The 15,821-nt window shown below is 48.8% G+C and overlaps 1 protein-coding gene across 2 annotated transcripts in view; it reads right to left on the minus strand.

Moving 5' to 3' along the window:
* Positions 1-510: 510 nt before the first annotated feature.
* Positions 511-15,821, minus strand: part of RNF4 (ring finger protein 4) — a 34,815-nt gene continuing 19,504 nt past the window's right edge. Inside the window, exons 1-7 of one of the 2 annotated variants that reach the window (XM_041752656.1) lie at positions 15,145-15,285; positions 14,704-14,818; positions 12,602-12,681; positions 4,379-4,388; positions 3,846-4,005; positions 3,200-3,248; positions 511-2,705 (exon numbers count right to left, since the gene is read on the minus strand). In XM_041752656.1, coding sequence (XP_041608590.1) covers positions 2,556-2,705; positions 3,200-3,248; positions 3,846-4,005; positions 4,379-4,388; positions 12,602-12,681; positions 14,704-14,743 — 489 coding nt within the window. In that variant the 5' untranslated portion in view covers positions 14,744-14,818; positions 15,145-15,285 and the 3' untranslated portion in view covers positions 511-2,555. Of the gene's footprint in view, positions 2,706-3,199; positions 3,249-3,845; positions 4,006-4,378; positions 4,389-12,601; positions 12,682-14,703; positions 14,819-15,144; positions 15,286-15,821 lie in introns of those variants that run through there. The other variant, XM_041752655.1, reaches the window with a different exon arrangement.

A 15,821-nucleotide genomic window follows, 5' to 3' on the forward strand; every position in this document is an offset into this window, starting at 1 on the left:
TACCTCTGGGGCCACTAGAGAAGTGAAAGAAGCAAGCTTAGCCATCACCAACTGCCTGGGAATCCCAAGCTCACTCCTGGCACTGATCATATAAGGCATTGACTAGTAGCATACCATGCCCTCCCGGGCCCCCACTCCAGAGTGGAAGGCAACTGGGTCTGAGTGGTTGGGGCAGGGTGTGCACTGCACTGTCAAATTCCTGGTCCATCTAAGTCCATGCTGCTTGGAGCCCCTCCTTTGAGCTGGTACTGGTCCGCCCCACAGCCAGGCTTGGTTCTTACAACTGAGATGAGGATGCTGCTTGACTAAGAACTCCAGGACCTGGACTTGTGGTTCCACTCCAAGAATGAACTCTCACCTGCTAGTTTCTGGATCGGTAGCCAGACAAGCAACTTTCCTGCACACAATGATGAAATATGCTAAACTGGAGTCAGACAGGAATCACACATCTTGAGTAAAAGGGAAGAAAATCCATCCCAGAGAGCAAATTAATGCAAAAAAGAAATCTGGTTCAAATTAATGGTTTTATTTCCATCTGTAACACTAGCAGGAGTCCAACAGACTGATGTACATGGATATAGTTTAAATGTAACAAAGAAAGATTTGAACTATGTACAGTGAAGAAAGGAAAATGATTTTTTTTTATCAATCTTTTCCTATTTTGCAGTTTCTGGATAGTAGAAACTAAACATTTTTTCCCCAATTTAATTTAGTATGAAGGAATACAACCTTTATGATCAACCATTTGTCCTTAAGCACAAAACTTAAAGGAGATTTTGGCTGCATGGTGGTCTTGGTTTCTGAAGTCTGGGTACTGCTGGAACCTAACAAAAGAGTTTCCATGAAGCCCAGAAGGAACTTAATGGCAATGACGTCCAAATAGAGGGCAGACATACCTAGCATCGTGCCAATGAGAAATGATGTCCTGCCCTCCTTGACTCCAAGTAGAAAATTACTTTCATCCAAATTAACTGGAAGTGAGCCAAAGTTAAAAAGTCAGAATGAAGAATAAAACATTTCTTTTCACATACAGGAGGGACACTCCTTCAGCCCCGTTTAAAGTGAATTCTGTGCCGAGTCCCTGCTCCTTCAGAAGGGTAAACTGAAGGTCAGTTATTGCTAGCAAAGCCAGAGGAGGCCCTGTTCCCACCTTGAAGATGTTTCACATGAAGAGGCTGTTGGTTTGGCTTAAAACCCTCTGAAGAAGGAGGGTGCAGAGGCAGAGGCAGGTTGACACGGCAAGGCCTCGCTCCCACTAGCTGCCCCAGGCCCTGTGCTGTGAGGGGCAGCTCAGGCCACCCCGCTGCCTCCTCCAGGACCAAGCAGAGCATGTTATCTGGCTGCCCTGGGGAGAAGAGGCCACCGTACTTTGCCAACCAAACCTATGGAGCAGTCAAAAGCCCAAAGGATCAAAGCCTATTGAAGGCCAGAAGAGCAGCTTCTAAAATGAATGTCAGTTGGTGTGGGGGTGGGGGTTAAAGCCGAAGGCAGAGCCCAGCTAACATCAGGTGGGCCAAATTCTCTGGGCAGCCATGACTTGGACAACAGCATGGACATGGGTGGCTGGTAAGGCCACAAGTACTGCCACCACCTCCCAGTATTTATGCTTGAGTAGACATTAGGCCGTGGGAACTGAGGACCAGAGGGCATGTGGCCAACATAGGATAGATCTTAGCAGAAAACAGAGAGGATACCTGACCACATGTCTGCCCAAAGTACCTAGCATGGCCTGTGCCAGGTGAAAAGCTCTGGGACACGGGTTAAGTTCCTGAGAACGGGTGGCAGGTAGGACTGGGTGGGACAGGCACTGCTCCACAGGCACCACGAGGACTCTGAGGAAACACTTCCAGTGCTACATCTCCTGGGCTGCTGAGAAGTAGACAAAGAACAGGCTTTATTGCACATTTCGTTCTTAGGAAACTGGGAATTGCCCTGTAGAGATTCTCCTGACCTGCAGAACCCCCTGCACATTGATGCTAGGGTACAGGTGGGATCACGAGTAACCTCTGACTCAAGGGAAGAGTCCAGTGGTGGGTCTTTCCAGGGCCATGCTCACAGCCGGGATCCTCAGGCCGGATGGACCTTGTTGGGCTTGGTCACCATGGCGCTTGCCCAGGAGAGCTGGGCAGACCTGCCTGCTCTCTGACCAGGACCAGCCCCTGGCGATACTGCCACAAGGAAGCTGGGACAAACTTTCCAGATGGGGAGAATTTCTTGCAAACATGCATGTTCCAGAAAGAGGCTGGAATCATGATTCTTGGTTCCAATGTGTCTAACTCCCTCTCTCCTACCCTGGAAGCAGACCGCCCAGAGTAGTAGAGATGTAGATCCTGGCCTGGGTGGGCCCTGGCTCCAGCTCCACAGCAGTAAACTGGAGGCAACGAAAGGGTCTAAGTGGGGTTTGGAAACAAAAGAGCAGTTTACATATCAGATGTTGGTTTTTTGAAATAGTCTTTTCGAGCTCGGGGTATTGAGGCAGAGAACCCACGAAAGGCCGTGTGGAGAACCCAACAGGCTGTCTGTCCATCCACCTCTCCCAAGCAGCTCTCCATACTTCATATATAAATGGGGTGGTATCGTTTGTGGTTGATCTTTTTCCTGCAAGTCGGGCAAGTATTAGCATTCTTAAGGGCATCGCGGAGGCATTGGCTACAAAAGACGTGGCCACATTCTGTAGAAACAATGAGTCGTCCATTCTGTACAATCTAGAAAACATAAAAAAAAAAGAAACAGCTTTTGTGTGTGCCCTGGTCCCAGAGCAGCAACAGTCCCCAGAGAACCCTACTTCTGCTGAGCTGAGAGGAGGAAGGGCTAGGCAGGTCCAGAGAACTGAATATACCCACCTGCTCTGCGGTGTCAGGCAAGCATGAGCAGGGCCTCTGAAGCTGAGAGCAGAGGCAGGAGCCACTCTCCTGGCAGCCATGGCCCAAGAGTGTTGGAGGGACCCTGGATGCCTGAACCCACAGGGGCAGCGTTGGACGGCTCAGGAGCCATAGTAAGCACAGGGGTGGGGAACACGAGGGCCAGAGCTGGAGGCTGCAGGGCCCAAGAAGAAGCTGGCACATTCTCCCCTCATACACAGAGATGTGTGACAGGCCAGAGCAGAGGCAGCAAATCCCACCAAAGGAGAAGATCCTCTCTCTCATCTAATTCTTTCACAGAAGCCACGTGGAAACCAGGAGCAAGGAAGTTTGCTTACCTCAGAGTACCCGTCCATGCAGATTGGACAACTGACAGTACCAGAGGGCCTAAAATCATAGTGCTTCATGTCAGTTCCTTGGCAAACTCAAACATTCAATTACTGTAAATGGCTTCATATAAGCAGCCCATACCTTAGCAGAGGCACTAGGCATTTACAGAAAGGCCAATGGCCTCAATGGGGTACAGGAAGGAGGCAAGAGGGGAATGAAAAGTACACACAACCAGAGGTGCCCTGTCACCCCTGCCTCCCTGTCTGGGGCAGGAACTGTGCCTAGCACCTCCAAGCATTCTTGCTGCAGATCACAGAGAGCCAGTGGATCTGTTCTTCACAGCAGGTGGTGCCGTATGTGAACAGCCCAGGGCAAGTCCCATCCACCCTGACAGTGCCAGACATAGACTTGTCTCACTGGGAATGGTTGAACTAGCTCTGAATCCAGACCCACCTGCACCCGGTTGCTGGGCACCTGCACAAGACCTTCTTGAGCCACGGGTGCACAGAACTTGGGAAAGGTCCTGTATTTCCAATACCCTACACCCTTGAGAAATGGTGGGGGTGGGGGTGAGGATCCCCACTCCAGGATGCAAGTGGTCCCATGGGGCCAGAGGCATCTGGTGAGGCAGCAAGGCAATGGGAGTGCTGGTACCTGAGTCCTGTGGCTGCCTCCTCCCTTGTGTTTCTGGGAGTGTGGGTGGTCACGTACACGTCTCTGTCCCTGGACAGCTCCTCATCATCACTGCTCACCACACAGCTGTCGGCATGGTCCTGGCGTGGCCGCCTCGCGTTCCTCCGTGGCCGCCTCCTCTCTAAGGTGTGAATCCATGCTCAGGACAGAGTTCCTAGCCCTGTCACCTCCCTAACCCCTTCCCGCCAGGGAAATGCCAGTCCCAGACCCGAGAGACCACTGTCCTGTCTTCCCAGAAGAAGCCCCATCCCTGCCATGAGCAGGTGTCAGAGCTGTGGGGCCATCTAAAGTCTCTAAGGTGGTTAGCTTTCTCCAAAATCCAACGAGCTCAGCACTAGGGGTACTGTCTCCCCAGCAAGCACAGAGCACTAATTGCAGGGGTGTCCTGCCCAGCATTCTTGTCCCCACAGGCCTGCCAAGAACTTCAGCATTGTACCCCTCACCCACATCACTTCTGTATCCAAACCCAATGAAAGAGAGAAGAAACCACTCACCGTCAACAATCTTTTAAAAAAAGGAAGAAAACAAAAGAGAAAGACACAATCAGTATGACATAAAATTCTCTGTATTTTTAAAAACTTATCTTAAATGATAAAATTGAAGCATTTTTAAATTTCAAATGCAAAATCCTCAGGGTACCAGTTAAGCCCTCCCATAGAATGGGATACATGCTGCCCTGTCCAGCACCGATGGGAGATCTGTACACCTCTCCAGTCAGGCCCATCCCAGGTGCCCACCAGGTGCCGGGTGAGTCTGGGAGCTGCTGGCCTGGTGACCTGGGGAAGTTACTTACCCACTGGGGGGTGTCAGCTTCCTCTTCTGGAGCACAGAGGCACCAGTGCCCACAGCTCCCCCTACTGTTGCGAGGACTACACAAGATAACAAACATCTTGGGGCACTAGGGACTAGCTTACTAGCTCCACAGGCTCTCCATGTCCGGGTGCACCAGTGACAGGAATCTTATGTTCCAGATAGGCTACTGCCAAAGGTGGAGCCTTCCTGGGAGGAGGGTCTGTAGTGCTTATAATAGGGAATAATCAAGTAATTGAAGTGGGACATGCAGGGACCAATGAGTGAAACACCAAGGACCAAGATCAATTTGATTCCATGTTCTCCAGGCTGACAAAAAAGCTACTGAGCACTCGACAAGGCCATCATCTGTTCACTCATAACCTACACTAGGACTATTTTTGCTACAATGGTTTCACACCACATCTCTTCAGCCCCCTGAATTCCTAGACCTGTCTCTACAGCATCACCAGAAGCACACCTTTTCCCTCTTGCTTGCCACAGGCCATCAACCACCTCAGGAAAGCCCTTCTGATGGCTGTTGAAAGGCCCTTGGAGAAACTGGAAGCTCTCTCCAGCCCAACTCCCTTGTGGCAGGGACTGTGAATACGAAGTAAGCTCCCCCTACCCAGGGAAACACATTCAGAGGCCAACCCAGTTGCTGGAACTGTGTGGTGGCAGATGTGGTGGGCAGTATGAGAGACTGTCATGGCAGAGGTGGTGGTGTATGAAGCCCAGGCCCCCCTCCTTGGCAAGGGGCTGTTACAGCATTTCCTGGGACCCAGAGAAATCAAAATCCCTGGCCTCCTGCTCCAGCCCTTCTGCTTAGGCCAGAAGGAACAGCTTCTAGGATGGATCAAGGCTGAGATGTCTGGAGTTATTCCTAGAGACTTGCTCCTCCAACCTTTTCAAGACCAAGCAGTAGCTCTTCCTATGTATTAAAATCCACGTGCTTTAGAACCATCACAGTGGATTCAGTTTTCCAACCTGAACCCTGACAGATACAAACAGCCATCCCAGGAAAGAAGGTCTAATTAAGCATAAAGGTCTTCATTTTGCAGATGAGAACACGACCCACAGGCAGAGCTACTAAAGGCACTCCCCCCACCCCCTAGAAGAGGCTGGATGGAGTGTGCAACTATGAAATTGAGGGGACAGCAATCTCATCACTGGGATTCTTAACTGGAAAAAAAGCTTGGGCTGACAAGAGGTGCAGTCCTTATGAGGTCTATAAAAGGAGAGCTCTGAATTTAGCCAAGAACAGAAGGAAAACCTGCTGTAGGCAGGGATGACTCCAGCCTTCTGGCACTCCAACACTGCCTCACCTCCTTTGGTCAGGACGGGCCATTTAATGAGGTGTGGACACACCTGGAAGGGAACACAACGCTGCTGGCTGCCCAGCAAGCAGTGTGTGGGAACCGGGTCTCCAGGGGCTCTCGTGAGTCAGATCCAGTTCGCTTCCAGGAAGTGCCAGGATCGGGCCAGACCTGAACCCCCAGGGAGGTACGGACGCTGCCTCCTCCCCAAGGCTCAGGATGGGAGCTCCTCACAGAATTACTGGGTAAGTGTAGTGGCCAGAGAGCTATCCTCACTGCTGAGGACGCTGTTTCCGTCTTTTAACAGAAAAGCTCAGGGAGGAAGGTCCTCATCCTAGGTGTAGAAAACAATGGAGCCACAGCCTGGCCTCCTAGCTCCCTGCCCTTGGCACCTCTGTACCCACATCCTGGCTGAGCGACAGGCGACACTGCAACCAGTGGTCTCTCCAGCCAACAGCTGAACCACATCAAATTCCAGAACCTCTGTAGGCATCTGCAGGCACTCTGGAATGGCCCTTCCTCATGCCTGGGGCCCTGCAGGTAGGATAGTGCTTACCCGGAACAAGAGATGGGGGTGGGATGGGGGGTAGGGGATGGGCAGGAAGCTCTGAGGATTCTCCTCTGGAAGAGAGGCCTTTAAAAGAAACAAAATACCAACACCCCAAACCCCTGGTCTGAATAGCTGAGTCAGTACTGCAACAAGGGGCTTGAGATCAGACCTGCACATCCCACTTCCCCTTTAGGTCTGGTTTTTGAGTATGGAATAAACCACAGGTCAGAGCACTGACACATATGACAGGTCTGGAGAAAGGACAACCCACAGAAGACACCTGGTGTCACTTGTTTTCACACCAGGGCACACTGACTCCGGGCCGCTCACCTGAAGGCCCTCTGGGCTCCTGAAACACAGCCTCAGAATTCCTGCAAGTGCTGACATCCATGTCACAGGCTCCTGGTCAGTGAGGGAGGACAAGCCCCTCTACCACCAGGACACAAAACCCCTGGCATTCTAGGTACCTCCTGGGGCTGCAACCAATATGCTGAGTGAAATAATAAGACAAACCAAGCAGAAGTCCCTGAGGTCCTCTGTATGCAAGCAGGCCCCTCACATTCCTAAAAATGCTCAGCCAGCCAAAAGCTCTGCAAGCCACTTGATTTAGACAGCCTCCTCACTTGGCTTCACAGGTTGCTGCACTGGAAAAACATCAACCTCCACCTACTGGCTCCTCTCTAGGTCCAGTGGTTGCACACAGCATGCAAGTATACATTCCTGTTATTGTTGCCAGGCCAGGAGTACCAGGAAAACCGGTTCTCACATTAACGTTCCAGTCAAAGCAAGTAGTTCCTATCTGATTGCATGTACAACTCTTTCCCCAAATTCCTGGATGTGGTGACCAAGCCCTTCTTTCTTCACACACGTTTATGTTCATTCAGTCATTCTAGCCGGCACTGGATGCCCCTCAGGCCCTAGACTATTCCCATGGAGACAGAGAAGCCTCTGTCCTTGCTGCAAGGGAGCTTCAGCTAAGAAAACCTGCTGCAGGCAGGGATGACCCCAGAATAAAAAAAAATAGGCAGATACGGAATGTAACACAAATCACATGACTCACTGGTACATTATGAAAACAGACCAAAAATAGATTCCAGGGAAACCGACCTGACTTTTTTTTTTTTTTTTAAGATTTTATTTATTTATTCATAGAGACAGAGAAAGAGGCAGAGACACAGGCAGAGGGAGAAGCAGGCATCATACAGAGAGCCTGACGTGGGGCTCGATCCAGGGTCTCCAGGATCATGCCCTGGGCTGCAGGCGGCGCTAAACCGCTGCGCCACTGGGGCTGCCCCCGACCTGACTTTAAAAAAAAACAAAACACTCTTTAAAAACAACACTGGGGGGATCCCTGGGTGGCGCAGCGGTTTGGCGCCTGCCTTTGGCCCAGGGCGCGATCCTGGAGACCCGGGATCGAATCCCACATCAGGCTCCTGGTGCATGGAGCCTGCTTCTCCCTCCGCCTGTGTCTCTGCCTCTCTCTCTGTGACTATCATAAATAAATAAAAAAAAAAAAATTAAAAAAAAAAAAAAAAAAAAACACAACAACACTGGGCAGCCCAGGTGGCTCAGCGGTTTAGCACCACCTTCAGCCCAGGGTCTGATCCTGGAGTCCCACGTCAGGCTCCCTGCATGGAGCCTGCTTCTCCCTCTGCCTGTGTCTCTGCCCCCACCCCCCCTCTGTCTCTCATGAATAAATAAAATATTAAAAAAAAATAAAAACAAAAAGATAAAAAACAACAACACTTTTGAAATTCAGTGAGGGAAAGCAATCTAAGCAAATACCATTTTCAGTATCTTCCCCTCTTAAAGACTCAATTTCTTAAAGATAAGGAGCACATCTTTTCTATCAACACGCCACCCCCTATAGCCAGAGTAGAGGCTGACATGGTGCAAATGCTCATGTAAAGGGCACCTGCTGGTTCAATGGATTAAGCAGCTGCCTTCGGTTCAGGTTATGATCCCAGGATCCTGGAGTCCCAGGATAGAGCCCCACACTACACTAAGCCCAGTGTCAGGCTCCCTACTTAGCTACAAGTCTGCGTCTCCCTCTTCCTCTGTCCCCAGCTCCTGTGAACACACGTGCTCTCTCAAAATGTTTTTTAAAAAGTGGCCTGAGGGCACCTGGGTGGCTCAGAGGTTGAGCATCTGCCTTTGGCTAAGGTCATGATGCCACAGCGTCCTAGGATCAACTCCCAGCCATCAAGCTCCCTGTGAGGAGCCTGCTTCTCCCTCTGCCTAGTCTCTGCCTCTCTCTCCGTGTCTCTCATGTGTCTCTCTCATTTTAAATAAAAAGGTATCTAAAAAAATATGTGCTCAAACTGAAGGGAATATGATAATCCAGAGGGAAAAAAGCACAGAAGATTCTTAAAAAACTGAAGTCTACTTGTGAAAGCCTTAAGGAGAAACCAAAGCTCAGGCAGGACCTGTGGGGGCAAGTCATTCAGTCAAAGCCAGCCACCTCTTGCAGTCCAGGCTCAAAGAAAGTCTCAGGAACTATCAAAGAACACACAGCCTATATTTTCTGACTAATAAAGCAATAATTAAAAGAATCAGTAACAACAAAAAGGAAATAAAACCCCACATGTTTGGAAGTTAAAAAATACAAATTTGATAAATATGTGGAATTGAACATAAAATACTTATAACAAAACCTGTAGGATATAGCTTAAAAATATATGACATTTACTGGAAAAAAAATGATGAAAATTAGTAAGTTAGAAAGATAGCAAAATAAACTCAAAGAAAAAAAAAACAGCAATCCTAAATGAAAACAAACTTACAGGACAAAGATCCACAAATCTAAAACTTGGTTCTCTGAAAAATCTAATAAACTTCTGGTTATGCTAAAGAGAAAACACAAACAACCAACATCAGAAATGAAAAAAGAGACATCACTACAGATTCCATAGTGTATACATTAAGACATCACAGGGAGATCCCTGGGTGGTTCAGCGGTTTAGGGCCGCCTTTGGCCCAGGGCGTGACCCTGGGGACCGGGGATCGAGTCCCAGGTCCGGCTCCCTGCAGGGAGCCTGCTTCCCCCTCTGCCTGTGTCTCTGCCTCTGTCTCTTCTTGAATAAATAAATAAAATCATAAAAAAAAAGAAAAAAGACATCACAAACATTTACACCAATAAAGCTGAATATTTTAGACAAGATCAAACTCTAAAAAAACCTGAGGCCATGCCCAGGGATCCAGCAGTGATGGCCTTTTTTTGGGTCCACAATGCCCAAAATAAAAGTTAATTTGGAGAGAAAATGCCTAAGCAAAGATGTATGAAGTCTTAATCCTATGGCATTTTTTAGTTCTACTAATTCACTGGGGGCTCTGGAGTCTTTAGAGAGTGGGAAGGACACAGTCTCTGTGAAGTTCCCTCACTAAAGTTGTGAAGCCAAGCCTGGATCAGGATATATAGAGTCCAATCTTCAAGATACAGAGCTGGCTACTCCCAAGCAGGGCTGAAGAGGCACACATGGCCTGTTCCCACAGATTCTGGTTGAACTGGTAAAAATAACCGCAATTTGGGAACAGATAACATTTATCCATACACACACTGCTGCAGGCAAGGCCTGGGGTCACCCTGAACTTAAAATTCACCTAATGGATACTCCTTGCCCTGAGTCAGTACTACAATTTTTTCCAAGTAGATATGCTTAGAGTGAGAATGAGAACTTCAGCCTCACATGTATTTCTCACTATAAATTTAAAAACTGGCATTTGAATTTATTAAAATAAACAACAAATAGTAGAGAATGAGTAGAATCAGGGGTGCTATAAAGTCCAAAGCAATTATTTTATAGCTGGGAACCTGAGACCACGGTAAGCTAATAACTTCTATGATTAAAATGACCAGTACACCTGGGACCAGAAAGCCAAGACCCCTACTTCCCAGACTGGTCCCTGCTTTCCCCATCGCCGGCCTCTGGCCAGCCATCCACTCCCAGGACAGCTCCCCCAACCCTAACAGTCCTTCTACATCTCCTGATGGCTCTCCATGCCCAGGGAAACACAAGGTAAGAAAGGTCAGGAAGAAGCCCAGCAGGAAGGGCAGTCTAATTAATAATAATAATAATAATAAATCATCCAAGGCATGAAAGCAACTTTAGATGGCGTGTCACACAACAGAAGTCAATCACTGCCTCCTCGAGGGCTGGAAGGTCTTTTTTTTTTTTTTTTTTTTTTTTAAAGATTTTATTTATTTGAGAGAGAGAGAGGCAGAGACACAGGCAGAGGGAGAAGCAGGCTCCATGCAGGGAGCCCGACATGGGACTCGATCCTGGGTCCCCAGGATCACACCCTGGGCCAAAGGCGGCACTAAACCACTGGGCCACCTGGTCTGCCCGAGGGCTGGAAGGTCTTAGAAGCAGAATCCTCCCAGGGCTGCAAGTGGGGACTGAGCATCAGAGAAAATACGGGCAAATACGAGCATTAGCTGCCTTTCCTTTGAGATGGGGTATATTTATGTGTATGTGTGCCTGTATGCGTGTTTATACAGACACACCACAGGACACCCTGGCGGTTTTCTTTTTTTCTTTCTTTTTTTTTTTTTTAAAGTTTTTGTTTTTTTTAAATTTTTATTTATTTATGATAGTCGCAGAGAGAGAGTGAGAGAGAGAGAGAGGCAGAGACACAGGCAGCGGGAGAAGCGGGCTCCATGCACCGGGAGCCCGATGTGGGATTCGATCCCGGGTCTCCAGGATCGCGCCCTGGGCCAAAGGCAGGCGCCAAACCGCTGCGCCACCCAGGGATCCCGCCCTGGCGGTTCTCAATCAAGACCCAAGTCTAAACCTAAAACCTGTCAAGACAGTTCCCCATCATCGCCCTTTTTTTTTCTTTTTGAGTGAACAATTTTTATTGAAACCTTCTTTTCTTTTAAAGAAGATTGAAGGGATGCCTGGGTGGCTCAGGGGTTGAGCATCTGCCTACAGCTCAGAGTGTGATCCTGTGTTTCTGAGATCAAGTCCCACATCAGGCTCCCTGCACAGAGCCTGTCTCTGCCTGTCTCTGCCTCTCTCTCTCTGTGTCTCTCTCGTGAATAAATAGATAGATAGATAGATAGATAGATAGATAGATAAAAAGTTTGAAGCTTCTCAGCACAACCCTATTCTGAGATTGTAAGCACAATCAGAATATGGCCAGAATAGTGGGCTCCACGGCCAGAGGAGACTCAGCTTCTACCAGCTTCATCCTCGGCAGCACCTACCTCCCACTCACTCCACTCCACAAACTGCACATCAGATCAGAAATTGCTAAAGAGGCACCCTTGAGAGACAGATGTAGCTTTCAGGTACAGGTCTGTGGGCTGAGCAGACACCAGGACCCACACACAGGCGTGCCCCCCACGTTGTATAGCGGGTCTGAGGGAACCACTCCTCTACATGTCCTCCACCCAGACCAGGTCTCCTTCTTTTGAGGGCCACCCAGGGCAAGTGTGCTCTTTGCCAGGGTCCAAAGCTGGTGCCACAGGAAGGGGGCACCAGCAGCTTCCCAAGCCCTATCCTCCCTAGAATCACAACACAACCAAGCCTCCCAGCAGTGATGCAGGGTGCCTGCATCCTCTGAGGCAGCTGTGCCTCCAGACTTCCCAGCGGCAGTGCCAAGTACGTATCCTCCCCCACCCCCAGCAGCTGTGAGGATGTAACACATTTACTGGGCACCACCCTAGGTGCTAGGCACTCAAATACAGGATGATGTTTAAGCCTCACGATGCCCTACTGGCATGGAAGGCATGTCCCCATTCAGAGTAAATGAGGCTAAGTAACTTGCCCAAGGTCACACAGGTGGTACACAGTATAGAACAGGGGACTACAGAGGGAGGCTCTTGGGGTTCTCCCCACACGGCTTCCCTGACAGCTGGGGCCAAACCAGGGTCACACAGATTTATGGTCCACAGGCAACAAAGCCACAACAAATGATTTTCCAGAAACACTTTCTATCTTGGGCTCTAGTCACTCTGGTTTCTTCAGTATAAACCATAACTTGTGACCAAGGTCTTCAGAAGTTGGTGTTGGCCAAAGGCCAACAGCCAGGAAATTTCAACCACTCGCTCCAAAACTTACCACAACAGAGTCATTGTGAGTCAGGTCAACAACCACAGGCTCTAACGATTCACAGGTGAGGTCCACTATTTCATCTCCAGCTTTAAAATAAAGCATTTTAACAAGCATTAAGAGAAAAGTAAAGGCATGTTGCTCTAAGCTTCACTAAATGATTACAAATGTAGCACAAGCTTACACCAAACTAAATTCCCCCCAAAGGATAGAATGAAGAACATCAGGTCTAGTCCCTTTTTCAGGGGTGACAGCCAACGAATGCCTTTCCAGGATTTTGCTGAGTGGTGGTCTGTGGATTTTACAACTACACCAAGGGGAGGGGCCGATTCTTGTGCACACACACCTGCATCCCTGTGGCCTCACTGTCGTACAACTAACTAGGCCTCCATGCCCCCACCTGCCCCTGCACAGGGGAGAGGCAGTGACCTACCTTGGAGTGCTAGGGGGCGTCCGAGGAGAGGATCAGGCATGTTCATCTCCTCAAGGCCTTTCTCTTTGGGATACAACCGCCTTAAACCTCCTCCTCCGGGCTGCTGCTCACCTACAGGCCTCATCAGGCTCAGTTCTATCTCTCACCAGTTAATCCTCTCCATGTGGCTCTCAAGCAGGACAAGGGTGGTATTTACTGATCCCTTAGACTCCCAACAAACCCCAATGGGCTAGGCCTGTTCAGCTTGCCTTGGGCCCTAGACTACACTGTGGTGTCTATGTAAACACAGAATGGCGGGGAAAGGGCAGAGGTATCTGTGAGGCACTTCTGTGAGGTAGGTAAGAATGAACAGCAGAGGACAACTTTCATTTATATGAACCAAAAAATTTACCATCATTTTTGCTTCTATCATAGCACTAAAGAAGTGTTAAGAATAGAATTTTTTAAAGTAGTTATGTTGGGGGATAGTAAGTCGTAATACATTTAGCAATTCAAACTTGCTTTATTTTTTCATATTAAAAAGTTTCACAGAAATAAAAACCACAGTATAGGAGAGAGATCCAAGGTAAAATGACCTCTTCCTTTTTAAAGACTAGCCCAGACACCAATATACTCTGAGTCACAGAGCCATTCTCGTTCCAGTAGACACAATTTCTGGCTCTCACAAACAAAAGCATGTGCACACAGCCCTGCACACATGGTAAGGCAGACTGTGGGGACAGAAGGGATATGCTGGAAGCAGTCAGGCTCAAGATCCTGACATCCCTCAAGAGACCACTTGTGGGCCTCATGTCCTGATCAAGGAGCCTCCTATGCCAGCATCTCCTGAAAGATGGCAGAGTTCAGATGCCAGGACATCAAGTTTGGGGCGGAGGGGAGGGTACAGCAGAGTGGCCAGAGGCTCAGCCTCCAGGCTTCTGGGAATTCACAGAAGTGAAATTCAGGAGACACAGAGATGATAGTGAGAACACTTCTCAGAAGGGCCCACGAAATCGACCTCAAGACAAGCTGCTTCTCTCTACACATCAGTTTTCAGGCATCATACTCATTGAAACAATATGAATACATGCAGAGCAAAGGGACTCAACTCAGGCCATCTGCCATCTCCCTTAGTAGGCAGAGGGGGGTAAAACTCAATCAGGCCTCTGCCTATAGCAGCTCCCTCCAACGCAGGTGGCTCTGTCCACAGATATACCTCCTTGGGAAATTTTGTCTCGATGAAAAAGAGAAAAGGAAAGTGGAGTCCTTCAGGAGGCCAAGCAAACTGGAGGTCCAGTTTCAAATAGAAAAGGTGGGCCAGGGCAGTGTCACCTCCTCTGCAGCCCATTCCTGGAAGGCTAAACAGTTAGCCCTGCTAAACGGCTGTCAAAACCCATGGAGAAGGCAGGCCCTGCTCAAGTCAGCGGTTAGTTTTGGGTGGAGGGTGAGGTCTTACAATGGTACGGACAAAAGCTAACCCATATATAGTGTTAGCTGACAGGCCTAGAGCTAAATGTTGACCTCCATGATAACTCCACACAGGAGGACTAGGACTGTCCCACTCAGGGGTCATGCAGGCTAGGACACGTGGTGTGCCTCGCACAAGGCCCTACGGCTGGGAGGCACCAAGTGATGGGTGCACCCATGCACACTGCACCACACCAGCAACCCATGGTCACGGCCCTCCTGGAGATCTTACCACTTTCCACAAGTTCTATGGGTTCTGCTTCCAAGGCCATCTCAGGGGTGGAGGCTGCTTCCCGAGTTCGCTTCTGGGCTTGTCTAGAGTTTATTGTGCCACCACGACGCTTTCTCTGAGGGTATCCAGAGGAAAGAAACAGTCACATGAGCTCCTCACTGATACGATTTCATCAAAAATAAAAGGTCAACATGAGAATGGCTTAACTCATCAAGAGGAGTAGGAGACCATGGGCCTATAGGGGCCTCAGTCTGTTAGGCATCTGCCTTTAGCTCAGGTTATGATCTCCAGGTGCTGGGATCAAGCCTCGTGTCAGACTCCTTGCTCAGTGAGGAGTCTGCTTGTCCCTCTGTCCCTCCCCCTGCTCATGCTCTCTCAAATAAGTAAAAAATTCTTAAAAAAAAAAAAAAAAAAAAAAGAGTAGCAGACCAGTCAGCCAACCTGAAGTTAAGAGTCTTCTCAAAACTTGGCATTTTAGGGACACCTGGGTGGCTCAGTGGTTGAGCGTCTACGCCTTTGACTCAGGGTGTGATCCTGGAGTTCCGGGATCGAGTCCCACGTTGGGCTCCCTGCATGGAGTCTGCTTCTCCCTCTGCCTATGTCTCTGCCTCTCTCTCATGTGTGTTTCTCATGAAAAAATAAATAAAATCTTAAAAAAAAAAAAAAAAAAAACACACACACACACACAAAAAAACAAAGAAACCTTGGCATTCTAGGGGCACCGGGGTAGTGTAGTCAATTAAGGGTTTGCCTCTTGATTGTGGCTCAGGTCATGACTTCAGGGTCATGAGATTGAGCCCTGTCCCGGGCTCTGTCCTGGGCATGCAGCCTGTTTTAGATTCTCTCCCTCTGCCCCTCCCCCCCCTCTAAAAACAATAGCAAAAACAAAATGTGACATTCTAGAACACTGAATATTTAGAGAGAAATGATCCTAAACATACAGTAAGTATGAACCCAAAAAGTAAAACTGTTTTATCAAATTATCCAGGTCAGGTCTTGGCCAGAAACCCCTCCTTTTACCAAAACTTGCAGACCTGTCCTCCTTAGATCTGTATTTGGCCTCACTGAGGCCTTTTTGTTGTTTCAATCCAAACACCCTCAGTTTCCCACAATTCTAT

This window comes from Vulpes lagopus, chromosome 4 (assembly GCF_018345385.1).
Source record: "Vulpes lagopus strain Blue_001 chromosome 4, ASM1834538v1, whole genome shotgun sequence".
NCBI classification, from domain to species: domain Eukaryota; kingdom Metazoa; phylum Chordata; class Mammalia; order Carnivora; family Canidae; genus Vulpes; species Vulpes lagopus.